Source organism: Rhododendron vialii, chromosome 1a (genome assembly GCF_030253575.1).
Source record: "Rhododendron vialii isolate Sample 1 chromosome 1a, ASM3025357v1".
Classification (NCBI taxonomy): domain Eukaryota; kingdom Viridiplantae; phylum Streptophyta; class Magnoliopsida; order Ericales; family Ericaceae; genus Rhododendron; species Rhododendron vialii.
The window spans coordinates 21,699,552-21,727,358 of record NC_080557.1 but is presented as its reverse complement, the minus strand read 5'-3'; the positions used below and the strand labels follow the sequence as shown (position 1 = coordinate 21,727,358).

The following is a 27,807-nucleotide window of genomic DNA, read 5'->3' as shown; positions in this document are numbered from 1 at the left end:
CACATACAGCATTACCAACAGGCCATGTTTATGCATGAGGGGGATGATTCCATCTTGTGCAAGATGTTTCCCTCCAGTCTGGGCAAGGTGGCTTTATCCTGGTTTCATAAGTTGGCCCCACGATCCATACGAGGATGGAGGCAGTTGGCGGAGGAATTCACTGCTCGGTTCTTAACAAGCAGAAAGGCCCCAAAGACTTTTGAGAGTCTTTCCACCATGAAGCAGGAGGAGAACGAGCAGATCAGGGATTATGCAAAGAAGTACTGGGAAACTTTCAACGAGATTGAAAGTTGCAGTGAAGAGTACGCAATTGCTACGTTCAAAACTGGTTTGCCTGTTCGGGGAGAGCTGCGCCGTTCATTGAATAAACATCCAGTAGCCACCTTGGCTAAATTGATGGAACGGATAGAGCAACACGCCAGAATGGAGGATGACATACTCCGTGAGGATGGCAGGACAGTTGCCGAACAGCAGAAGGCACCTGCCAAAAAGGTGGATAAGCCAGAACCCAAGTCTTACAAAGACAGAAGGGAGTACGGGCAGGCTAAGAAGGAGGCATACAAGGACAAGCAAGCTCCTGACCCCAAGTCCTTCTTTTCTATCACTACGGTTTGGAAAGAGCCTATATACAGGATTCTTTATCGAATAAAGAATCAGCCATATTTTAAATGGCCCCCAAGTCTAGGTGGAGACAAAGATGCAAAACGTGCTACGAATCAGCACTGCAGTTATCACAAAGATTGGGGCCATATGACCGAGGATTGTGAGGTGTACAAGAGGCACCTTGATGATTTGGTCTCTCGGGGCTATCTCAAGGAGTTTATCCAGGAGGACCCTAAAGAGAAAGGGAAGGCTATGGAGCTGGGTTACGAGCAGATCCCTAAAGGCGTCATCCATATGATACATGGATTGGCCACACCTTACACGAGAAGTGAGGTTAGATTATTTCAAAGGCAAGTTAAGCATGATCAGCACGTGATGCGGACGGGAAACAAGAGGGGGCGAGAGACTGATGCATGCAAAGAGAGCATGGCATTCAGTGATGATGATTTGGGGGAGGTCCAAATACCCCACAATGATGCATTGGTCGTAACCCTGCGAGTTGGGGAATACGACATCGAAAGAATTCTAGTGGACTCGGGCAGTTGTACAGAGGTATTGTACTATGATGCATTCAAAAAGATGGGGCTGGCCCAATCAGACTTAGAACAGTCTACAACACCTCTAATTGGGTTCGGTGCAGGAGCAGTCTGGCCCCTCGGAAAGGTAACGTTACCTGTTCGGGCCGGATCAGTGGTGTTAAGAACGGACTTTTTGGTGGTCGATGTCCCATCTTCCTATAACGCGATTATAGGGAGGACTTGGTTGCACAAAATGAGAGCAGTCGCCTCGACTTATCACCAGATGGTGAAGTTCCCAGGATCAAATGGGATTGAAGTCCTTAAAGGAAACCAGAAGGTAGCACAGCAATGCTTGATCTCCATCATCAAAACAGCCCCAAAGGTCCACCATGTTCACACACTAGAAGTACCAGATCAACCAACCATCGAGGATGTTGGGAGAAGCCCGGCTGAAAAAGTGCTTGAGGGCCTGGAGAAGATTCAGATCAACGAGACTGATCCTGAAAGATATTTTTTGATTGGGGAATCATTACCAGCAAACGAAAAGGCTGAGTCGATACGATTTCTGAAAGAATATATTGATGTTTTTGCATGGGTACCTGAGGAAATGCCTGGGGTGGATGCAGATGTGATCTGTCACCATTTAAACATTGATCCTCTGCATAAGCCGATCATTCAGAAGAAACGAAGGGCAGCCGTACAGCATGTAAATGCTGTGATCGAAGAGGTCGATCGTTTATTGGAGGCCAAGGCAATACGTGAGGTCTATTACCCAGAATGGTTATCCAACACTGTTGTGGTAAAGAAGAAGAATGGGAAGTGGCGTGTCTGTGTGGACTTCACAGACCTAAACAAAGCATGTCCTAAGGACAGTTTTCCTTTGCCTAGGATTGACCAATTGGTTGATGCAACCTCTGGTTATGAGCGAATGAGTTTTCTCGATGCATATCGAGGATATCATCAGATTGCAATGTTTGAACCTGATCAAGAGAAGACTTCGTTCATCACACCACGAGGGTTATACTGTTACAGTGTTATGCCCTTTGGACTAAGGAATGCTGGGGCTACATACCAGAGACTTGCAACCATTATGTTCAAAAAGCTCATCGGGAAGACTTTGGAAGATTACATAGATGATATGGTGGTAAAGAGTCGAGAAAAAGGAGGGCATATTTCTGATCTGAAGGAAGTGTTCGAAATCCTGAGGAAGTATAAACTGAAACTCAACGCCTCGAAGTGTGCGTTTGGAGTTGGTTCAGGAAAATTCCTGGGTCATTTGGTAACTTTGAGAGGGATAGAGGCAAATCCCGATCAGATTGATGCCTTACAAAGATTACAGAATCCCAAAACTACCAAGGAAGTCCAGAGGCTGACTGGAATGGCAGCAGCACTTAACAGATTCATCAGCAGGTCAAGCGACAAATGCAGACCCTTCTTTCAGTTATTGAAAAAAAGGGAGGGATTTGAATGGGGAGCAGAATGTGAACAAGCTTTCCAGGACCTGAAGAAGTACCTGGCCGAGCCCCCACTGTTGTCAACTCCACAGCCTGGTGAGTCTTTAATTCTGTACTTAGCTGTTTCCGAGCATGCAGTAAGTGCAGTCTTGTTGAGGGATTTGGGGATCGAACAAATCCCCATTTATTATGTTAGCAAGACATTGTTGGATGCAGAGACGAGATATCTGCCTTTAGAAAAACTTGTCCTGGCACTTAGGACAGCAACCAGGAAATTGCCACACTACTTCCAAAGTCATAAGGTTGTGGTTTATACTGAGTATCCACTAAAATCACTGCTTCGAAAGGCAGATTTCTCGGGAAGGATCTCGACGTGGTCCGTGGAGTTAAGTCAGTATGATCTTGAGTATCAGCCACGCACAGCAATTAAAGGCCAGGTGTTGGCTGATTTTGTGGCAGAGTTTTCCCCGACTGTTGCTCCCTTGCCTCCTACGAGAAAGGAACAGGCAGCTAAGACATAATCATTAAAGGATCAACCCGTAGCCGAACAGGATCCCAAAGAATGGAAGTTATTCGTTGACGGATCAGCGTGTAATACTGGTTCCGGAATTGGAGTTGTCCTCTTTCCTCCTCAAGGAGTTCTGATTGAACTCTCTGTTCGGCTTGGATTCAGTGCATCGAATAATGTGGCTGAATATGAAGCACTCTTGGCAGGATTGAGAAGTGCAAAAACCCTTAAGGCAGAACGGGTCAGGGTGTATTGTGATTCCCAGCTCGTTGTGAATCAACTGTCCGGCGAGTACGAGACTCGGAATGAAAAGATGATGGCCTACGTGCAGGCAGCAAAAGACTTGCTTGATACCTTCGAGAGGGTATATATTGAGCAAATAAGTTCTGGACAGAATGCTCATGCAGATTCTTTAGCTTGGTTGGCTGCAGCAGTACCAACAGAGTTTAAAAGAAGGGTGGCAGTAGAATACCTCAATGAGCCGAGCATTGGGACGAGTGTAGACTTGGTCTTGGACGTGAACCAAGGACCAAGTTGGATGGACCCAATAATGGAGTTCTTACGAGACGAGATACTCCCCTCTGATAAAAAGGAGGCCCACAAGATAAGAGTCAAATCTGCTAGGTTTTGGCTGTCCCCAGAGGGTAAGTTATATAGGAAATCCTTTACGGGTCCCTATTTGCTATGTGTACATCCTGAGATGGTACAGAAGTTCCTTCATGAAATCCACGAGGGAACATGTGGGAGCCATGCTGGAGGCAGATCTATTGCCCACCGAGCAATTACTCAAGGCTACTGGTGGCCACACATGCAAGAAGATGCAAAGGTGTATGTAAAGATTTGTGAGAAGTGTCAAAAGTTCTCACCAATGATTCGAACACCTGCCGAAGATCTGGTGCCATTAACAAGTCCCTGGCCTTTTGCTCAATGGGGGATGGATATCGTGGGTCCATTGCACAAAGCAACTGGGAATCGAAAATTCCTGCTTGTTGCAACTGACTATTTTACAAAGTGGATTGAGGCAGAACCACTGGCCAAAATCACTGAGCCTATGATAGAAAGGTTCGTGTGGAAAAGCATCATCACTCGTTTTGGGGTCCCTTATTCATTGATTACAGACAATGGATCCCAATTTCAGAAGAAATTCAAGACTTTTTGTGCCCAATATGGAATAAGAAATTTTTATTCCACCCCAGCCTACCCTCAGAGTAATGGGCAAGCAGAGGCATCCAATAAAACTATCCTAGATGGGATAAAGAAGAGGTTGGACAAAGCAAAGGGAAAATGGCCTGATCAGTTACCGTTAGTTTTGTGGGCTCACCGAACAACGCCTAGGAGGTCTACGGGAGAGACCCCCTATTCGTTGGCATTTGGAACAGAGGCTGTCATACCTCTGGAAGTGGGTCTGCCGACCAACAGGACAGCTCTGGTTGAAAGTGGAGGCAATGACAGGGCCCTTCAAATCGAGCTTGACCTTGCCGAGGAGAGGAGAGAAAAAGCCTTGGTACATCTTGCTTCTTACCAAGAACAGCTGATGAAAAGCTACAACAAGCATGTTCACCCTCGAGAATTTGGTGTTGGGGACCTTGTGCTACGAAAAGTGCTCGGCAACACCAAGGTGGCTAACGAAGGCAAGCTGGGGGCCAACTGGGAGGGCCCATATAGAGTAACTGAGACGATAGGCATAGGAGCCTATCGATTGGCAGATTTGGATGGTGATCCAATTCCAAGGCCTTGGAATGTCCATAATTTACGAAAGTTCTTTGTTTAGAAGTATTAAATCCTGTTTTGGATTTACACTACGTGATTGTGTGGGAATTACGAATATAATTCCTTTGTTCTAGTTTTGATTATTTTTTAAAAGGGTACGAGTAACGCCCTCTTGCGTTTTACAGATTATGAATAAAATCACTTCTTTCGAATAACTGTTGTGGTATTTAAATACGAACTACGAGTTTGGTTCTTCTTATTCGTATTGGGGAGCAGGGTATACCTTTTGAGTATGTGAAACTTAAAAGTTTTATACATTTGAATGCAAGTATGAACATACTTGTGTGTTTTCTTTTAACAAATACAAGTACGAAATACTTGTATGGACGTTCAAAGTACGAGATACTTATATGGTGTTTTAAGTACGTGATACTTGAGAACCTATTTTGGCTTGACTTAAATGTAAGCCACATTTAGTTAAGTACGTGAAACTTAAACACAAGTACGAAACACTTGTGTGATGTTCTAAATACGTGATACTTAACAAGTATGAATACACTTGTAAAGTACTAAACTTAAAACAGTACGAGACACTGGGAAACAAATGTTTTTAAGTACGTGAAACTTAAACAACATTAAGTATGTGAAACTTAACAGGCGTGAAAGATTTGCTAAAAAGTACGAAATACTTATGCAAACAAATGATACGTAAACGGTACGACATACTTAGATTGAAAAATTGCATACGAACAGCTGCAGCAACAAAGGACGCCGAGCAAAACATAAGGTTATGCCACGAAGGGCCAAATACCTGTGTTAACAAAGTATTCAAATTGAACTGGTGCCTCACAGGGCCAAAGTATGCTTATGGTCACGCAGGACCAGCAACCAAAACAATTCTTATACTTACCAAATCAATCCACATTCTGGACCTCTGAAGTATCAGTGTTGATCTCAGTATCAGCACCACCCTCGACTACATTCTCTTCCAAGTTGATGGGCTCAGAAGGTACATCCCGAGAAGGAGCTTCAGTAGGATCCACATCCGTGGGGATATCTTCCTCAGCATTGGCAAATTCTTCAATTTGCCGTTCAAAGTCTTCCTCTGGATGACCTGCTAGCTCTGGAGTGTCTTCAATGTTTTGAACGCGGGTGCTAGGCAGCTCGTTGTCAACCCAGAAGGGTGAATCCTCAGCAACCCCTAGTTTTGTCAGACAGGTTTCCCAGCTGGCAATCCAGACCTGGTCCTGTAAAGCTGGCATCTGTTCCACGTAACTGGCAGTTGTGGCATCATAACCCTTCTGGTAGCCATCTTCATATGAAGCCTTCTTGGTGCTATCAATTTCGGATAAAGCCTGGTTTAGGCTCTCTTCGGCAACTTGCAGCTTGCCTTTAGCACCATTAAAATCCGCCTTGGCTTTGTCTCTTTCTCTTTCAAGCCGAGCAACTGTCCGAAGAAGTCGAGTATTGTCATTTAGCAACCTGATTTGTTCGGCCTCAGCTTCTTGGTACTTTTGCCCTATGGTTACCATTTTTTGAATGAACTGGCAAAAACAGCGAGTGGTAAGTGACAAGTGTAGTAATATATGATATGTGGTATACGAAATATACATAAAGACTTATATGAAAAGGTTGAGTCACAGTACCTTAATTCCATTAACGAGCCCAGTAGACACCAGCCGATCAGGTGACGACAGGGACTCCTTTTGCAAATCAATAGGGAGCATTAACCCTTGAGCCAAGGCTAGAGCAGTCTCAGATGAACTAGCACTATCCCCAACATGAATAAGACGGTCTCCTCTAGTAAAAAGAGGAGTCCATGTCTGGGGGAGTACTTGAGCAGTTGGTGACACGGGGAGATGGGTTTCTGTATCAGCCTGTGGAACAGAACCAGCTGGGTCATCAGACCTAGGCCGTTTGTCCCGATGTGCGTTAGCAGCATCAAGGGAACCCTCCTCTCCCCGAGGAGAAGATGACGATCTTGCTGATCCCCCCCTGTTGCGACGTGATTGTGGGGGCGGGGCGCCAGTTGATGCTACCCTGTTGGTAGCACCACGTCCTCGTGCGGACACAGTAAGTAAAGAGCTCAGATTAAAAGGTTGACGGGTCATTGTACCTGGGTTACAAGGGGATCGAGAATAACCAGAAGAAGAAGACTGGCTGGTATCACGATTTGCAATTAATTGCTCGGGTTGTTGTTGATTAGAGACTGATCCACGAGTAGATCTTCTGAGTCTCAAACGAGGAAGTGGCACGCCTTCTGAAATGGGAACTTCACCAGGTTGGCCAGCAACAGTAACCCCAGTTTGAAGTCTTGAGATACGTTCTTGAGGAGCAGTTGAGGTGGATGCAGCACTGGTACTGGGATGAGCAAGTCTTCTATCAATGACCCCTCTGTACGAAGGATCGTATCCCAGCAGTATGTCAGCGTCTCGACCCCGACCAGCTGTTCGGGTTCCTGGTTCTCCTGTATATTTTAGTATCCTGTTAATGTCCCCTGCTCGGACGTAGCTCGGCTCACGTCTAGGACGTTTGTTAACGTTTTCAGCTGCAAGTTTCAAATTGAAAAACCAATTTAGTTCATGAGAAAGCTACGAGAAAGCAGTAAATGAAGAAATTGCAAAAGATAAAACGCAAGAGCATACGTGGATAACCCCATATGTGGGGGCAATGGAGCCCTATCACTTGGCCATCTTCCCCTAAGGGCTCGAATGCTCCAGTCACATAGAGGAAGTCGATCTCGTGGTCACGAGCAGAATCTGGCAGATTGAGCACGAAGCGCTTTTCTGCCCTTCTAACTTTGAAATAGTAGGTATTATAGTCAGGGTTTAGTACAATACTGTACCACCACTGAATATCCCAAATTCCTAACTGGGTCCCCAGAATCCTATTCAAAGCTATTACACCCATTATCAGCCTAAAGACGTTTGTTGATACTTGCATGGGGGTGAGACGATACCAGTTTAGGATCTGACGGAGTAGTGGGTGAAGAGGAAATCGAACTCCACCCTCGACGATGGCAACAATGGGGATACACATTCGATCCCAGGAACCTCCGTCTCTATCTGCGCCCAGGGGGGCGAGTTCGAGACCAACATTCTCTGGAACGTTATATTCCCTCCTAAATGCCGCCATGGCAGTAGGGGTTTCACATAATTTCCTAAATTTACTGGGTCTCAAGGGATTCTCACCATCGTCAGCCATGGGTATACTCAGGAAAGAAGAAAGACTGAAAAAGGGTGTAACTCAAACCCTAGAAAAACGACCCACGAATTTGAGAATAGAGATCTCAGATAAAGAACCCAAACAGAAGAAATGAAGTAAGAACGAGGATCTTACAAGACAATGGTGACGATTCCCTGGGATGCAATCGAATTTGCAGACGGCGGTGATGGCAGAAGGTTTAGAAAGAGAGAGACTGAAAGTTCGAGTTCTGGGTAAAAGACCAGACGGAGCCCTTTCAGGGGTTTAAAGGTGAGAGACGGAGACGAAACGTCTCCTCTCACACCGTTACAGGAAAAAGTAACGGAAAGCAGAAACCGTTCTGACGCCGTTTCATAGAACGTCAGTTCAAAGTTAATGCTAGGCATACGAAAACGTGCCACGTGGAGTCGATTACCCCGAAATGGTATAATGACATAGGCGCCAAAAGGCATCAATGAAGTATTGAAATTATGACTGCACGGGATCAAAAGAGTTTGGTCTAGATAGAATTCTGTTTCTAAGCATCATATATTACCCCCGAACAGTGGTAAATACATGAAGCTGGGGAGCAATTGTAGGGAGGTATTCCCGAGCAGATACATTTAGTTACCGAACACGTGATGTTTGGGAACACGTGGTAAATACTACTGGACCTACCGCCGGGCAGTTCGGTAAATAGCGATATGGACCAGTGATATGAGAAGTCATGGCTATAAATAGACTGTTCGGCAGTTAGAGACATTCTGATTACATTGGACCAAGTTACATGTGAAGTAGTTGGTCCAAACAGACTGATCGGTTATGATACAGCCGAACAGATGTAGTAAAAAAACCTAGCACGTGATACGAGTGATCACGGGTTGAAAGCAATACAATTGATATCCGAATAAATGGTACGTGGGACCATAGTTTGAATATAGACAGGGCAGTCATCATGCTAAACAAGTGTTCGGCAATATGGACCAGTGACATGAGAAGTCAATGGTCCAGAAAGGTTGTACGGGCTCAAGGACCAGTTACATGTGAAGTAACTGGTCCAAGCCGTCTGTTCGGCCATGAGACGGCCGAACAAAGATGGAGCTCCAATCGAGAGTAGGAGCAAAGGGAATACTCTGGAAGATTCCAGAATAGTCATGTCCCATATAGGGATAAAGATCCCAAGAATATAGGATCTGAGAAAGATACCCAACAAGTATGGGATGTTCGGCTCTTAAAGGAAAAGAATCCTAAAAGGGCTCTTTTCCATAAACCGATAAAGGAAACGAGATTCCTTGATATCCTGGGTTTCCTATACGAGTTAGGAATCCTATGGCAATAAGGATGCTTGGGCAGCAAGCATCCATAAATCTATAAATATGAGGAAAACCTAGAGGAGAAAGGTACGCAATATTGCATTATTATTGCTTTCCTACTGATAATTAGGGCTGAGTTTTCTAGTACGTGATACTAATAAAGGCATCGGAGGGCCTTTGCCACGAGAGGCAAAGGTGCACTCACCCCCTGTCTATTTTGCAGATTAGGGTTCAGACGTCGAGCTAGGGTTCCGGTGAAGAGGCACGAATAAGCCGTTGCAATCCAGTTGATAGGAAGCATCAATTGTTTTCATCCCCCTACAATAAGCTATGTCTAAAAGTCCAAGAATTACAGGGGGGAATATTGGAAAATATTGAACTCGCAATAAAATAATTGCAGGGGGATGAAAACAATTGATACTTCGGATCAACTGGATTGCAACGGCTTATTCGTGCCTCTTCGCCTGAACCCTAGCTCGACGTCTGAACCCTAATCTGCAAAATAGACAGGGGGTGAGTGCACATTTGCCTCTCGTGGCAAAGGCCCTCCGATGCCTTTGTTAGTATCACGTACTAGAAAACTCAACCCTAATTTTCAGTAGGAAAGTAATAATAATGCAATGTATTGCGTACCTTTCACCTCTAGGTTTACCTCATATTTATAGATTTATGGATGCTTGCTGTCCAAGCATCCTTGTTGCCATAGGATTCCTAACTCGTATAGGAAACCCCGGATATCAAGGAGTCTCGTTTCCTTTATCAGTTTATGGAAAAGAGTCCTTTTAGGATTCTTTTCCTTTAAGAGCCGAACATCCCATACTCGTTGGGTATCTTTCTCAGATCCTATATTCTTGGGATCTTTATCCCTTTATGGGACATGACTACTCTGGAATCTTCTAGAGTATTCCCTCTGCTCCTACTCTTGATTGGAGCTTCTTCTTTGTTCGGCTGTCTCATGGCCGAACAGACTACCTGGACCAGGGACTTCACATGTGACTTGGTCCAAACGTAATCAAAATGTCTCCTATCTGCCGAACAGATAGTTTACACCAGTGAATTGTCATGTCATTGGCCTTTATTCAGCCGAACAGATTGCATGGACCAAGGACTTCACATGTCATTGTTCCATATCGCTGTTCTTCATGCTTCCCGGCGATAAGTCCAGTCGTATTTTCCACGTGTTCCCAAACATCACGTGTTCGGTAACTAAATGTATCTGCTCGGGAATACCTCCCTACAATTGCTCCCCAGCTTCATGTATTTACCACTGTTCGGGGGCAATATATGATGCTTAGAAACAGAATTCTATCTAGACCAAACTCTTTTGATCCCGTGCAGTCATAATTTCAATATTTCATTGATGCCTTTTGGCGCCTTTGTCATTATACCATTTCGGGGTAAGTGACTCCACGTGGCACGTTTCATATGCCTAGCATTAATTTTGAACTGACGTTCTATGAAACGGCATCAGAACGGTTTCTGCTTTCCGTTACTTTTACCTGTAACGGCGTGAGAGGAGACGTTTCGTCTCCATCTCTTACCCTTAAACCCCTGAAAGGGCTCTTTTTGGTTTTTTCATCCAAAACATTCAAACTTTCAATTTTTCTCTTTAAAGCTTTCCGCCATTGCCACCGTCTGCAAACTTGATTGCACTCCAGGGAATCGTCACAAGATTCTCGTAAGATTCTCGCTCTCATTCCCTTTCTTCTTCTTAGGTTTCCATCTGAGATCTCATTCTCAGATTTTGTGGGTCATTTCTAGGGTTTCAATTCGTACCCATTTCCATCTTTTCTTCTTTTCTGAATATACTCATGGCGGATGACAACCCTCCTAGACCCAGTAAGTTTAGGAAGCTTTGTGATACCCCTGCTGCCATGGCGGCATTTAGAGAAAAATACAATATTCCTGAAAACGTAGGGCTTGAACTCGCCCCATTAGGAGCGGATAGGGACGCTGGATCGTGGGATAGAATGTGTATCCCAATCGTGTCCATTGTCGAAGGCGGGGTCCGTTTCCCCCTTCATCCATTACTTTGCCAGATTTTAAGCTGGTACCGTCTTACACCCATGTAAGTTTCTACAAACGTTTTCAGATTGATAATATAGCCCTAAATGAGATTCTAGAGACCAATTTAGGAATTTGGGACATCCAATGGTGGTATAGTATAGTACTAAACCCTGAGTACAATACTTACTACTTCAAAGTTAGGAGAGCAGAGAAGCGCTTCGTGCTCAATCTGCCAGATTCTGCTTGTGACCACGAGATCGACTTCCTCTATGTGACTGGAGCATTCGAGCCTTTAGGGGAAGATGGCCAAGTGCTGGGGCTCCATTGCCCCCACATATGGGGCTATCCACGTATGCTCTTGATTTTACCCTTTTACAATTCTTCATTTACTGCTTTCTCGTAGCCTTTCCATGTACTAAATTTGGTTTTTCGATTTGAGTTTTGCAGCTGAAAACGTTAATCATCGTCCCAGACGTACACCAAGCAACATCCAAACAGAGGATATTAACAAAGTCCTAAAATATAAAGGCGTGCCTGGTACCCGAACAGCTGGTCGGGGTCGTGACGCTGACGTGCTTCTGGGATACGATCCTGCGTACAGAGGTGTTATCGACAGGAGACTTGCTCACCCCAGCACCAGCGCTGCCTCCACATCAACTGCTCCTCAGCCTAGGAGCACAAGAGCCAACGCAGGAGTAACTGTAGCTGGTTAATTGGGTGAAATCCCTATTTCCGAAGGAGTTCCGTTACCTCGAGTTAGAGTTCGAAGATCCAGACAGGTCATTCCTCTTCAACCCGAACAGCCAGTAGTGAATCTTGACACCAGTCAATCATCTTCTTCAGGTTATTCTCAATTTTCTCCTAACTCTAGCACCATGACACGTCAGCCTTTAAACCTCAGCTCTCTTCTCACCGTCTCTTCTCGGGGACGGGGATCTGGTCGGGTAGCTTCCACAGGGAACGCCCCTCCTGCACCCCGTCGTAATAGAGGAGGTTCGAGCCGTTCCACTTCATCTCGTGAAGTGGAGACTACCATAGAGGCCAGTGATGCTCACAGAGACAAACGGCCTAGATCAGAAGACCCTACTGGTACTGCTTCTCAAGCAGACATCGAAACACATCACCCCATTTCACCAACTACCCAAGTACTTCCTCAGACATGGACTCCTCCATTCACTAGAGGAGACCGTCCCGTTCACGTCGGGGATAGTGCTAGTTCGTCGGAGACAACACTTGCTCTGGCCCAAGGGTTGCTACTCCCTGTTGACTTACAGAAAGAGTCTTTGTCTCCCCCTGATCGGCTTGTGTCCACTGGTCTCGTTAGTGGAATCAAGGTAATAAAAACTTCTCTTTTTTAAAGCTTCATCTTTGTAAGTTTTTAAGAAAAAAGTTACTCACGTTTTGGTATTTGCTATAGTTTATCCAAAACATGGTCGTACTGGGCCAAAAATTCCAGGAAGCTGAAGCCGAGAGGATCAGGCTTTTAAATGACAACACTAGGCTGATCCGAACAGTCACGAGATTAGAGAGAGAGACAGATAAAGCTAAGGCTGATTTGTCTGAGACAAAGGGCAAGCTTGTGACTACGGAGGAGAGTCTGCATCAAGTTTTGGCCGAGATGGACAGCACCAAAAAGGCATCCTTTGAAGATGGTTATCAGAAGGGCTTTGACGCCACAACATCAAGTTATGTCGAGCAGATGCCTGATATTCAAGACCAAATCTGGGTTGCTTGCTGGGAAGCGTGCCTTACAAAGGCAGGAGTTGCTGAGGATTCTCCCCTATGGGTTGAGAATGATCTACCAAGTCGCCAAGTTGCAGCTCCAGCAGACGATGTTGATCAACAGATTGACGATTTTGCAGATGTTGATGAAGAAATACAAGTTGAAGCACAAAATGACGTTGTGCAATCATCTATTCTGGAAGTGACCACTGAGATTGTTATCCCAGAGGTACAAACTGCTACTGCTGTTGATGAGGCTGATGTCCCTCCTGAGGTTCAGAACCTGGATTAAGATAGTAAACAGGTAGTTTTTTTTTTTTTTTAAAATCATCCGGCTGGTCTTGCATGACCATAGCCTTCTTTACCCTGCGTGGTACCAGTACTATCAATACTTCATTTTAAAACAGGTATTCGGCCCTTCGTGGCATAACTTTTATGTTTTGCTCGGCTTCCATGTTTGCTGCATCTGTTCGTATGCAATTTTCAATCTAAGTATTTCATACTGTTTAAGCATCATTTGTTTGCATAAGTATTTCGTACTTTTAGCAAATCTTTCACACATGATATCTTGTTCTGAATTTTAAGTTTCACGTACTTAAAAGCGTTCCACCTTGAATGGTTTTTAAGGCATATAAGTGTGCTCATACTTAATCACACAAGTGTTTCATACTTGTGTTTAAGTGTCACGTACTTAACTGTTTGAAAATCACACAAGTGTTTCATACTTGTGTTTAAGTGTTACGTACTTAATGTTTTTAAGTTTCTCGTACTTGAACAAATGTGGCTAACATATACTCGTTATGTTTGTCAAGCCATGCCAATAAACGTTTACAAGAGTCTCGTACTTGTATTCGTTGAGTTTCACGTACTCATACCACAACTTCTAAGTATTACGTACTTAGAACCACTTGTGTATTGGATGTATTCACGCAAAAATGCCTAAGTATCACGTACTTAAAGTTTTGAAAATCTTACAAGTGTTTTATACTTGTGTTTCAGTTTCACGTACTGAAAATCTTACAAGTGTTTGATACTTGTGTTTCAGTTTCACGTACTGAAAATCTTACAAGTGTTTCATACTTGTGTTTCAGTTTCACGTACTGAACTGTATACCCTGCTCCCCAATACGAATGAGGGAAACTAATCTCGTAGTTCGTATTTAAAACAAATACCTATATTCTAGATTAGAACATAACAATTATACTAAAAAAGTGAATTTATTCATAATCGGTAAAACTCAAGAGGGCGTTTATTCGTACCCCTTGCAACTAAAATATAGAACAAGGGAATTATATTCGTAATTCCCACACAATCACATAGTGCAAATCTAAAACAGAACTGAATGCTTCTTTTAAACAAAGAACTTTCGTAGATTATGAACATTCCAAGGCCTCGGAATTGGATTACCATCCAAATCTACCAATTTATAGGCCCCTATGCCTACAATCTCAGTCACTCGATACGGACCTTCCCAATTTGCCCCCAACTTGCCTTCGTTAGCCACCTTGGTGTTGCCGAGCACTCTTCGAAGCACGAGGTCTCCAACACCAAATTCTCGAGGGTGAACATGCTTGTTGTAGCTTTTCATCAGCTGTTCTTGGTAAGAAGCAAGATGTACCAAGGCTTTTTCTCTCCTCTCCTCGGCTAGGTCAAGCTCGATTTGAAGGGCCCTGTCATTGCCTCCACTTTCAACCAAAACGGTCCTGTTGGTCGGCAGGCCTACCTCTAGAGGTATGACAGCCTCTGTTCCATAGGCCAATGAATAGGGGGTCTCTCCCGTAGACCTCCTAGGCGTTGGTCGATGAGCCCACAGGACCAGTGGTAACTCGTCAGGCCACTTTCCCTTAGCTTTGTCCAGTCTTTTCTTGACTCCATCAAGGATAGTTTTATTAGACGCCTCTGCTTGCCCATTACTCTGAGGGTAGGCTGGGGTGGAATAATAATTTCTTATTCCATATTGGGCACAAAAACCCTTGAATTTCTTCTGGAATTGGGATCCATTATCTGTGATTAATGAATAAGGAACCCCAAAGCGAATGATGATGCTTTTCCACACGAACCTTTCTATCATAGGCTCAGTGATTTTGGCCAGTGGTTCTGCCTCAATCCACTTTGTAAAATAATCAGTTGCTACGAGCAGGAATTTTCGATTCCCAGTTGCTTTGTGCAATGGACCCACGATATCCATTCCCCATTGAGCAAAAGGCCAGGGACTTGTCAAAGGCACCAGATCTTCGGCAAGTGTTCGAATCATTGGTGAGAATTTTTGACACTTCTCACAAATCTTTACATACACCTTTGCATCTTCTTGCATGTGTGGCCACCAGTAGCCTTGAGTAATTGCTCGGTGGGCTATAGATCTGCCCCCAGCATGGCTCCCACATGTTCCCTCGTGGATTTCATGAAGGAACTTTTGTACCATCTCAGGATGTACGCATAGCAAATAGGGACCTGTAAAGGATTTCCTATACAACTTATCCTCTGGGGACAGCCAAAACCTAGCAGATTTGACTCTTATCTTGTGGGCCTCTTTTTTATCAGAAGGGAGTATCTCGTCTTGTAAGAACTCCATTATTGGGTCCATCCAACTTGGTCCTTGGTCCTTGGTTCACGTCCAAGACCAAGTCTACACTCCTCCCAATGCTCGGCTCATTTAAGGTATTCTACTGCCACCCTTCTTTTGAACTCTGTTGGTACTGCTGCAGCCAACCAAGCTAAAGAATCTGCATGAGCATTCTGTCCAGAACTTATTTGCTCAATATATACCCTCTCGAAGGTATCAAGCAAGTCTTTTGCTGCCTGCACGTAGGCCACCATCTTTTCATTCCGAGTCTCGTATTCGCCGGACAGCTGATTCACAACAAGCTGGGAATCACAATACACCCTGACCCGTTCTGCTTTAAGGGTCTTCGCACTTCTCAATCCTGCCAAGAGTGCTTCATATTCAGCCACATTATTCGATGCACTGAATCCAAGCCGAACAGAGAGTTCAATCAGAACTCCTTGAGGAGGAAAGAGGACAACTCCAATTCCAGAACCAGTATTACACGCTGATCCATCAACGAATAACTTCCATTCTTTGGGATCTTGTTCGGCTACGGGTTGATCCTTCAAGGATGATGTCTTAGCTGCCTGTTCCTTTCTCGAAGGAGGCAAAGGAGCAACAGTGGGGGAAAACTCTGCCACAAAATCAGCCAACACCTGGCCTTTAATTGCTGTGTGTGGCTGATACTCGAGATCATACTGACTTAACTCCACGGACCACGTCGAGATCCTTCCCGAGAAATCTGCCTTTCGAAGCAGTGATTTTAATGGATACTCAGTATAAATCACAACCTTATGGCTTTGGAAGTAGTGTGGCAATTTCCTAGTTGCTGTCCTAAGTGCCAGGACAAGTTTTTCTAAAGGCAGATATCTCGTCTCTGCATCCAACAATGTCTTGCTAACATAATAAATAGGGATTTGCTCGATCCCCAAATCCCTCAACAGAACTGCACTTACTGCATGCTCGGAAACAGCTAAGTACAGAATTAAAGACTCACCAGGCTGTGGAGTTGACAACAGTGGGGGCTCGGCCAGGTACTTCTTTAGGTCCTGGAAAGCTTGCTCACATTCTGCTCCCCATTCAAATCCCTCCCTCTTTTTCAATAGCTGAAAAAAGGGTCTGCATGCATTTGTCGCTTGACCTACTGATGAATCTGTTAAGTGCCGCTGCCATTCCAGTCAGCCTCTGGACTTCTTTGGTAGTTTTGGGACTCTGTAGTCTCTGTAAGGCATCAATCTGATCGGGATTTGCCTCTATCCCTCTCATAGTTACCAAATGGCCCAGGAATTTTCCTGAACCAACTCCAAACGCACATTTCGAGGCGTTGAGTTTTAGTTTATACTTCCTCAGGATTTCGAACACTTCTTTTAAGTCAGTAATATGCCCTCCTTTTTCTCGACTCTTTACCACCATATCATCTATGTAAACTTCCAAAGTCTTCCCAATGAGCTTCTTGAACATAATGGTTGCAAGTCTTTGGTATGTAGTCCCAGCATTCCTCAGCCCAAACGGCATGACACTGTAACAGTATAACCCTCGTGGTGTGATGAACGAAGTCTTCTCTTGATCAAGTTCAAACATAGCAATCTGATGATATCCTCGATATGCATCGAGAAAACTCATTCGCTCGTAACCAGAGGTTGCATCAACCAGTTGGTCAATCCTGGGTAAAGGAAAACTGTCCTTAGGACACGCTTTGTTCAGGTCTGTGAAGTCCACGCAGACACGCCACTTACCATTCTTCTTTTTTACCACAACAGTGTTGGATAACCACTCGGGGTAATAGACTTCACGTATTGCCCTGGCCTTCAGTAATCGATCGACCTTCTCAATCACTGCATCTACATGCTGCACGGCTGCCCTTCGTTTTTTCTGAATGATCGGCTTGTGCTGAGGGTCAATGTTTAAATGATGACAGATCACATCTGCATCCACTCCGGGCATTTCCTCTGGCACCCATGCAAAAACATCAATATACTCCTTTAGAAATCTTATCGACTCAGCCTTTTCGTTTGCTGGTAGTGATTCCCCAATTAGAAAATATCTTTCAGGATCAGTCTCGTTGATCTGAATCTTTTCCAATCCTTCAATCACTTTTTCAGCCGGGCTCCTTCCAACATCCTCGATGGTTGGTTGATCTGGTACTTCTAATGTATGAACATGGAGGGCCTTTGGAGCACGTTTGATGATAGAAATCAAACATTGTTGTGCCACCTTCTGGTTGCCTTTAAGGACTTCAATCCCATTTGAACCTGGGAATTTCACCATCTGGTGATAAGTCGAGGAGACTGCTCTCATTTTGTGCAACCACGTCCTCCCTATAATCGCGTTATAGGAAGATGGGACATCGACCACCAAAAAGTCTGTTCTCAACACCACTGATCCAGCCCGAACAGGTAATGTTACCTTTCCAAGGGGCCAGACTGCTCCTGCACCGAACCCAATAAGAGGTGTTGTTGACTGTTCTAAGTCTGATTGGGCCAGGCCCAGCTTTTTGAATGCATCATAGTACAATACCTCTGTACAACTCCCCGAGTCCACTAGAATTCTCTCGATGTCATATTCCCCAACTCGTAGGGTTACGACCAATGCATCGTTATGGGGTATTTGGACCTCTCCCAAGTCATCATCACTGAATGCCAAGCTCTCATTGCATACATCAGTTTCTCGCCCTCTCTTGTTTCCCAATCGCATCACGTGCTGATCGTGTTTGACCTATCTTTGCAACAGCCTCACCTCACTCCTCGTATAAGGTGCTGTAGGGGGATGAAAACAATTGATGCTTCGGATCAGCTGGATTGCAACGGCTTATTCGTGCCTCTTCACCGGAACCCTAGCTCGACGTCTGAACCCTAATCTGCAAAATAGATAGGGGGTGAGTGCACCTTTGCCTCTCGTGGCAAAGGCCCTCCGATGCCTTTATTAGTATCACGTACTTGAAAACTCAACCCTAATTATCAGTAGGAAAGCAATAATAATGCAACATATTGCGTACCTTTTGCCTCTAGGTTTACCTCATATTTATAGATTTGCGTATGCTTGCTGGCCAAGCATCCGTGTTGCCATAGGGTTCCTAACTCATATAGGAAACCCAGGATATCAAGGAGTCTCGTTTCCTTTATCAGTTTATGGAAAAGAGTCTTTTTGGGATTCTTTTCCATTATGAGCCGATCATCCCATACTTGTTGGGTATCTTTCTCAGATCCTATATTCTTGGGATCTTATTCCTTTACGGAACATGAATATTCTGGAATCTTCCAGAGCATTCCCTCTGCTCCTACTCTCGATTGGAGCTCCATCTTTGTTCGGCCGTCTCATGGCCGAACAGACGGCTTGGACCAGTTACTTCACATGTAACTGGTCCTTGAGCCCGTACAACCTTCCTGGACCATTGACTTCTCATGTCACTGGTCCATATTGCCGAACACTTGTTTAGCATGATGACTGTCCTGTCTATATTCAAACTATGGTCCTACGTACCATTTATTCGGATATCGATTGCATTGCTTTCAACCCGTGATCACTCGTATCATGTGCTAGGTTCTTTACAACATCCGTTCGGCTGTATCATAACCGAACAGTCTGCTTGGACCAACTACTTCACATGTAACGTGGTCCAATGTAATCAGAATGTCTCTAACTGCCGAACAGTCTATTTATAGCCATGACTTCTCATATCACTGTTCACCGAACTGCCCGGCGGTAAGTCTAGTCGTATTTACCACGTGTTCCTAAACATCACGTGTTCGGTAACTAAATGTACCTGCTCGGGAATACCTCCCTACAGGTGCAGCCAACCCATGTATCATATGGATCACGCCTTTAGGGATTTGCTCGTAACCCAACTCCATAGCCTTCCCTTTCTCTTTAGGGTCCTCCTGGATAAACTCCTTGAGATAGCCCCGAGAGACCAAATCATCAAGGTGCCTCTTGAATATCTCACAGTCCTCAGTCATATGGCCCCAATCTTTGTGATAACTGCAGTGCTGATTCGTAGCACGTTTTGCATCTTTGTCTCCGCCTAGACTTGGGGGCCATTTAAAATATGGCTGATTCTTTATTCGATAAAGAATCCTGTAAATTGGCTCCTTCCAAACCGTAGTGATAGAAAAGAAGGACTTGGGGTCAAGAGCTTGCTTGTCCTTGTATGGCTCTTTCTTAGCCTGCCCGTACTCCCTTCTGTCTTTGTATGTCTTAGGTTCTGTTTTATCCACTTTTTTGGCAGGTGCCTTCGGCTGTTCGGCAACCGTCCTGCCATCCTCACGGAGAATGTCATCCTCCATTCTGGCATGTTGCTCTATTCGTTCCATCAATTTAGCCAATGTGGCTACTGGATGTTTATTCAATGATCGGCGCATCTCTCCCCGAACAGGCAAACCAGTCTCGAAGGTAGCAATCGCATACTCCTCACTGCAACTTTCAATCTCGTTGAAAGTTTCCCAGTACTTTTTTGCGTAATCTCTGATTTGCTCGTTCTCCTCCTGTTTCATGGTGGAAAGACTCTCAAATGTCTTCGGGGCCTTTCTGCTCGTCAAGAACCGAGCAGTGAATTCCTCAGCCAACTGCCTCCATCCTCGTATGGATCGTGGGGCCAGTTTATGAAACCAGGATAAAGCCATTTTGCCAAGACTGGAGGGAAACATTTTGCACAAGATGGAATCATCCCCTTCATGCATAAACATGGCCTGTTGATAATGTTGTATGTGAGCTACGGGATCCGTATTTGTCTCGTAAAGTACGAATGCACCGTGCTTCACTCTGCTCGGCAACCTTGCTTCTTGTAGCCTCTTTGTAAAGGGGGAGGCTGCAATATTACTCAGGGCCTTGCGTGCTGCTTCTCGTGCAGTCACTGTCCCATCCTCTTGCTCCTTTGACTTGTGGGCCGAAGCCTTGACCTAATCAGCATCAGGTCTCTCGTACCTGTCTCGATGATGCTTTCTCGTGTCCTCTTCCTCGGGGGTAGAACTTCGGTCTCTGCTCCTCCTTTTCGTGAGGAAGTCCTTCTCTTTGGTGTTCGGCTTCTACTTTTTCTTCCCCTTTTTCGTGGAGAAGCCTCATGACGCCCTATAACAGGACTTCTGCTCCTGCTTCTGCTCCTTCTTCCTCGTGAAGGAGCTTTTCTGTATTGTACCACAGCATACCTACTACCTCTGGAATTTCTTCGAGACAGTCCAGAATCCTCCAGATGCTCCCTAATTCTTTCCAATTCTCTGATCTCATGCTCTCGTTTTTTAATCAGACAAGCATACTCCTCGACTTCTTGCCTCTTTCTATCAAGAACGTCGTCGCTATGGTGCACACTCCTGGAGTGTGCGATCGATTCATCCCTTTGATGGGATTTACTCCTTCTCGTGGATCTCGAAGCCGTCTCTCCATCTCCTCTATTTTTGGAGTTATGATGTACGGTGAGGGGGCGGTCCTTACTCGTGTTCCTCCTGTGCCCACCCTGGGGCTTTCTCGGAGCCCCAGGTGGTGATTTGTCCCTTCCTCCATCTAACACATCTTTTGGTTCATGTGGTGTTGCTGGAGTTACTTCCACCATGGTCGTATTTCAAAAGGGAATTCTTTCGTTTCCCACAGACGGCGCCAATTGTAGGGGGATGAAAACAATTGATACTTCGGATCAACTGGATTGCAACGGCTTATTCGTGCCTCTTCACCTGAACCCTAGCTCGACGTCTGAACCCTAATCTGCAAAATAGACAGGGGGTGAGTGCACCTTTGCCTCTGTGGCAAAGGCCCTCCGATGCCTTTGTTAGTATCACGTACCAGAAAACTCAACCCTAATTTTCAGTAGGAAAGTAATAATAATGCAATGTATTGCGTACCTTTCACCTCTAGGTTTACCTCATATTTATAGATTTATGGATGCTTGCTGTCCAAGCATCCTTGTTGCCATAAGATTCCTAACTCGTATAGGAAACCCCGGATATCAAGGAGTCTCGTTTCCTTTATCAATTTATGGAAAAGAGTCCTTTTAGGATTCTTTTCCTTTAAGAGCCGAACATCCCATACTCGTTGGGTATCTTTCTCAGATCCTATATTCTTGGGATCTTTATCCCTTTATGGGACATGACTACTTTGGAATCTTCTAGAGTATTCCCTCTGCTCCTACTCTTGATTGGAGCTTCTTCTTTGTTCGGCTGTCTCATGGCCGAACAGACTACCTAGACCAGGGACTTCACATGTGACTTGGTCCAAACGTAATCAAAATGTCTCCTATCTGCCGAACAGATAGTTTACACCAGTGACTTGTCATGTCATTGGCCTTTATTCAGCCGAATAGATTGCATGGACCAAGGACTTCACATGTCATTGTTCCATATCGCTGTTCTTCATACTGCCCGGCGATAAGTCCAGTCGTATTTTCCACGTGTTCCCAAACATCACGTGTTCGGTAACTAAATGTATCTGCTCGGGAATACCTCCCTACAATAATAACAGAAAGAAAAGTTTACTCATGTAGCCTGTAAGATGGGCGCTTTAACATGAAAGGGAATATCATCCCACTTCTCCACATTCTTCAATGGTGCCGCCATCCTAATTTGTATACCAAGCCAAGTGGCGAACCTTGTGGCATTTTCACCTATGGGTGTTCCTACCTCCAAAGGAATCTCTACATTAAGTTTCTTGCCACTACCACTAGCAATTAAGCGTTCTGTGTTAATTCCACAGTTAGCACCCCGGACACGCCTCGAGGTAGAAGCTGAACAGTTTAAAAAAAGTACCGTGTATGAATATTACAATTATAATATGGTAGAATTTTAGTTTCTTTCTACTTTTTTTGTTGTAAAATATACCTCTAACCATCTACTGTGGTAAAGAACTTGGTGTAGTAGAAAAACCATCTTGTTCAAACGGTAACTCCTGGGTAGGAGTAGGAGTAGGAGTAGGAGCGACTGCAACTGGGGCAGGCCTTGAACCTTGGGCAAGGGAAAGAACCATAGTAGACTTGATAGGAGGCAGCTGATCAGTTTGAAGAGTGGATGCAATAGCGTTCTTTTTTCGTGCGTTCATAGAATCAATCGGACACCATGTTATACAAAACTAATATAACTAACGACATATTTGTAATCATTGAGTTCATAATACAATTCTGATAAAATTAATATGACTTACCAATTCTTCATCATCGGTATAACTGAAAGTGTCATCATCATTGTCCTCATCCTCAGGTGCATCCTCAGGTTGCTGATAATCCTCATCGGACAAATTACCCCGGGCCCTCATCTTTTTGGCCTCCTCAATATTTTTGATCTTTCTCTTCAATTCTTATTTGAACCAAACAAAGCATTTGCCATCTTCTGATACCCTAATTCAACCATTCTCATGTGGTTCAATTCCATTTTTTCACGCTTTTTCCTCTCATAGTCAAGCACTTGTTGGGCCATCTTCCTGGGCTTGGTATACTTTATCTTGTTATTTGTCATCTTTCCTATAAGAAAAAATATTTTGATTCCATTAAAACATAGTAAATTGAAGAGTCAGTTGTACATATAATGAAAGGTAACTCAAACTTCCAACCACTTTAGCTCCAAAAATTAAACAAAATGAACCCGAAACAACTAATAATAAGCTACAGGTTGCACTCAATAAATATTCAAACATGCAGATAAAAGGTAGATAAGCTAAATCCATAGATGATAATATCCAAATTTGATTAACTAGGTACTATCCAAATTTGGAATCTCATGAAGCAAAAACGACGATAATACAAAAAACTAAATCAAGGTTCTACATCAGGATCTATATCCGAATCAGATTCAATAGCAAACTCATTTTCCTCATTATCACTAGGCTCTCCCATTGATTCATCTTCATCTTCATCTTCTTCGGGAAAACTACTCATATCTTGTCGGTTGTGTGACTCTAGAACCACATTACTTAGAATAATCTCAGGATCAACATCATCTCTAGTGAACCGAACCTCAGTTGAATCATCAACAACAATATTAGGGACGGCATTGGTGGTTTCATCCTGTTGGAATACATCAGTAGCAGTTGCATCGTTGGGTTCTAAACCATCATCCCTCTGAGGTATATCCCATATCCCTCGATGTTGGAGCCGTTCTACAACTTTCCAATAGTCACCAAATTTGGTATCATTGACATAGAAGACTTGCTTCACTTGAATTGGGAGGACAAATGGATCATTCTTATACCATCTACTTCTTACATCAATGCTTGTGAAATGTGCATCGGCTTTAATGAATCTACTTCTACTGGTATTGAACCATTCACATTGGAATAGAACTACACGGCGTCCGCAGATATAATTTAGCTCGCATACTCTGCACAAGTTTCCATAAAAGCCAATTGTTTTGCCTTCATGGTCCCCTTCCACCATGACACCACTATTTTGCCTTTTACGATGACTATCCCGGTCTTTGGTGTGAAATCGGATACCATTGGATATGCAACCTGAATATATATTTACATTCACAAGTGGACCATTGGCTAATGACCACAAATCCTCGGTTGCATCTGGAGAGCCTTCATCTCGTAGTTGATTCATCTATAGAACAATGCATGGTAAGCATGTTATTAATATTGATATATGGAACTAATTAATGTATCAGAATATAGTTTGTATCTTACACATTCTTTAAACAACTTTGAAAATTTCTCTTGTTGTCTCTTGGAGATGTCAAATGCACTTTCATTTGCCAATATACTTTTGTGCTCCCTATTAACAAACATATACATAAAAGTGATGGTTAAAAAAGATCGAACGCTAAATATAACCATGACTAAAAACCAAATTAAGTATTAACATACTCTAGATATTGTTCCAACTCAAGACTATTATTCAAGACAAACCAATGAGCCTTATTTATTTCCTCCTGCGTCACATTACTTGCCCTCGTCATTTTGGCAAGAGGACGAACATTTTGGTTGAAGATAGCTAACCCCATTCCACAGTCACCACCATCAACATTTTGTTCTGGCCGATTGAAAGCTGTTTCCATATTACCGAGATACATCGAACAAAAAGTAAGACACTCTTTGACAATGTAAGTCTCAGAAATGGATCCTTCCGGATAGGCTCGATTGGTGACAAATCCCTTTAAGGTACCAAGAAGCCTGTTTAACAAATAATATCATATTATTAAACCTCCATTATGTTAATATCATCTATTTAAATTTATGCTAAAAATTACCTTTCAATTGGATACATCCATCGATATTGCACTGGCCCTCCGAGCATGGCCTCATGAGGCAAGTGAATAGCAAGATGAACCATGACATCAAAGAATGCCGGAGGGAAAATCTTTTCCATCTTGCATAATATGAGCACTATCCGATCTTGTAGTTTCTCCAAATCCTCAACTTGCAGTGTTTTTGAGCATATCTCTTGAAAAAAATTCCCCAACTCTGTTAAGGTGATACATATGTCTTTCAAAAGGTAGCCACGCATCCCAATGGGAAGAAGTCATTGCAAAAGTACATGACAATCATGACTTTTCAAGCCCGTTAACTTATCTCCTTTTGTACTCACACATCTTGATATGTTTGCAGCATAACCATTGGGATACTTAATTGACTTTAAGAACTCAAAAAAGCCACGTCTCTCCTCTGGAGATAAAGTGTAAGATGCTGGGGGCTTTTCAAAGGACCCATCTACACGCCTCTTTAAATGTAGTTCTAGCCTTATTCTCATATCCTTTAAATCCTGACATGCTCTTTCTGTGTCCTTGTTCTTCCCATCTATGCTTAATAGTATTCCAAGCAAAGCTTCACATATATTTTTCTCTATATGCATCACATCGTGGTTGTGTCGCAGCAAGAGTTTCTCCCAATAAGGAAGCTCAAAAAAAATGCTTTTCTTGGTCCAATTTAATAATGGATCTCCTCTTTTCCTTTTGTTGCTTGGATGCTTGCCAAATGGCTTGTATGTCCCCTTACTCATTTGCTGCAATATTTGTTCACCCGTTAAGTCCATAGGCCTCTCCCGATGGTCCACCTTACCATCAAAGAGGTGACTCCTTTGCCAAGGATGGTCTTTAGGTAACCATCGGTGAGCTCCCACATAACCTAACTTACTTCTCAACCTTTGCGATAATGCATGTTCGTTACAAATTGGGCAAGCCAAGTAATCCTTAGTAGTCCACCCGGACAAATTACCATATGCATGGAAATCGTTGATGGTCCACATAATAGCTACATGCATTCGAAAAGTTTGTTCACTTGAGGCATCATAGGTGACTGAGCTACGTTCCCATAACTCCTTCAATTGGTCAATTAATGGCCTTAAGTAAACATCAATATCTCTCCCTGGTGCAATTGGTCCAGGAATAAGCAATGACATTATAGAGTAAGGTTGTTTCATACATTTCCAAGGAGGAAGGTTGTAAGGCATGACAATCACAGGCCATAAGCTGTAGGAGTTGCTCATGTTACCAAAGGATTGAATCCATCAGTAGCTAGTCCTAACCTTACATTTTTGGCATCTCGAGCAAACTCAGGATAATGTCGATCAAAGTGCTTCCATGCCTTACCATCAGCCGGATGCCTTAATACTCCATCATCAACTCGTTTCTCCTTATGCCACCTTATATCTGTGCAAGTTTTCACTACAAGAAATCATGTTGTTTGCGACAAACAAGAAGGTTGCAAAAAGTCATCATTTTGGTCGCAAATTGATACAGCGACCAAAAAGTGTGGTCACCAAGTTAGTCGCAACAAGCCAGTCGTATTTGGTATTTCTTGACCAAACTACGATGTGGTCGCAATATGCTCCACCTTAAGCGACTATATGTATCCGGTCACAATAAGGTTTTGATTTTGTGACCAACCGCTGGTCGCCAAAAGAAGTAAAATCTGGTCGCAAAATACAAGCCTTGGTCGCAAAAAGGGTCCATTAAACATCAGAAAAACCTATTTTGGTGACTCAATAGCTGGTCGCGGAATATATTTTCTTTTGTCGCAAAAAAGATCCTTGGACTTCACATCTACTATTGGTTTGATAACTAGAGAGTTTGGTCGCAACAACACTTTTTTTTAACGATGGATTGCATTGGTCACAAAATTAATTCTGCTGCACTTTTTTTTTTACGATGGATTGCATTGGTCACAAAATTAATTCTGCTATAAATATCTTTTGTAACTAAATCACAAGATACACCATTAACAATAAAATCATTGACAACATTAATAACCACATAATATATATATGTTTCTCAAAAGCAACAAACAGTAATCAACCATTCCCAAAAACAACAAATCCCACGACTTACTTGTTTTCCAATGTGTTAAGTTACACCACATCCAAAACTATAGATACTAGGTAAAGTCCATTATAAAGTAGCAAAAAGTGGACTTCATTAAGCTCTAACCAAGTCCAAACTACTTATGAACATCTGCAAAAAGTGACTCCATACTCCATTCTGCCAAAAAGTGACTCCATCTGCAAAAGTTCAAAACGTGGTTCAAATACAAGATGGCTTGCGAGGTAATAAAAGTAGTGAGCCACTTTTGAAGAAACTCAAATGCAGCAATAGTCCAATGTCATATTACTCCGTATTACCTAAGAAATGCCATAATTTCAATAGCGGTTGGGGCACACGCAATGCGTAAAATATGAACAATAGCTTCCACCACCTAATTTTGACAAAACGTGTGTATTTTGTCAAAAAGTGTACCTAGTCCACTCATGGTAGAACTAATGAGTTGTTTTTTTTTTAGAATGGGTAGAACTATTAATGGCTAGTAAGATGAGAAAGAGGGAGAGGGGTATACCTGGAACTTTCTTTTTGAATCCATATTTCTTCATTCTTCTTCAATCTGTCATTCCACATCTCCTGCAATTAATACACAAATACTTATATGCATGAACTTTATATCTGACCTTGAATGGAAATAGGAAGTGAAGAATATGATGGCTTCAATTCAGTACAGGAGCAATCAATTGTTTCTACGGGGTTTTGTCGTTGATCAACAAACGTAGAACAATAGAAGAAATTAAACATGGCTGTTCTAAATAAAGAAGAAATTAAACATGATGAGTACGCAGTTGCAAAGTTGCAATTGGAGTCTAATACATGGGGATTTTCAATTTCATACTTGTAGTTGTCAGTTTTGCCCTTACAGTTAACCTGGGTTTAGAGACCTTCAATAGTAAATAAGGCAGAGTTTTAGGGTTGGGAGAACGACACCGGGTAAAAAATACTTACAGTCCTAATTAATCCTTTAAGCTATGCTAAGTCCTTTATCCCAAGTGCCTTTAATACTGCCAAGTTTTTTG

At 43.3% G+C, this 27,807-nt stretch overlaps 2 protein-coding genes across 6 annotated transcripts in view; both read right to left on the bottom strand.

Moving 5' to 3' along the window:
• The window catches only part of LOC131335693 (uncharacterized), a 54,672-nt gene that overhangs the window by 14,281 nt on the left and 12,584 nt on the right, over positions 1 to 27,807 (bottom strand). The window contains exons 3-4 of one of the 5 annotated variants that reach the window (XR_009202582.1): positions 22,364 to 22,998; positions 22,022 to 22,269 (exon numbers count right to left, since the gene is read on the bottom strand). The exons of 2 other annotated variants lie outside the window; for them this stretch is intronic. Coding sequence is in view for 1 of the 3 variants with exons in the window: in XM_058371171.1 (XP_058227154.1) it covers positions 22,683 to 22,793 (111 nt within the window). In the remaining 2 variants the exon portion in view is untranslated. The remainder of the gene's footprint in view (positions 1 to 22,021; positions 22,270 to 22,363; positions 22,999 to 27,807) is intronic. 2 more of the 5 variants (XR_009202588.1, XM_058371171.1) reach the window with 2 other exon arrangements.
• On the bottom strand, positions 23,031 to 24,987 carry LOC131335683 (uncharacterized). The gene is made up of 4 exons (XM_058371158.1): positions 24,725 to 24,987; positions 24,342 to 24,647; positions 24,162 to 24,249; positions 23,031 to 24,078 (listed from the first exon to the last, which is right to left on the bottom strand). Exons 1-4 carry the CDS (start codon positions 24,979 to 24,981, stop codon positions 23,290 to 23,292), a joined length of 1,440 nt encoding a protein of 479 aa, XP_058227141.1. The 5' UTR covers positions 24,982 to 24,987; the 3' UTR covers positions 23,031 to 23,289.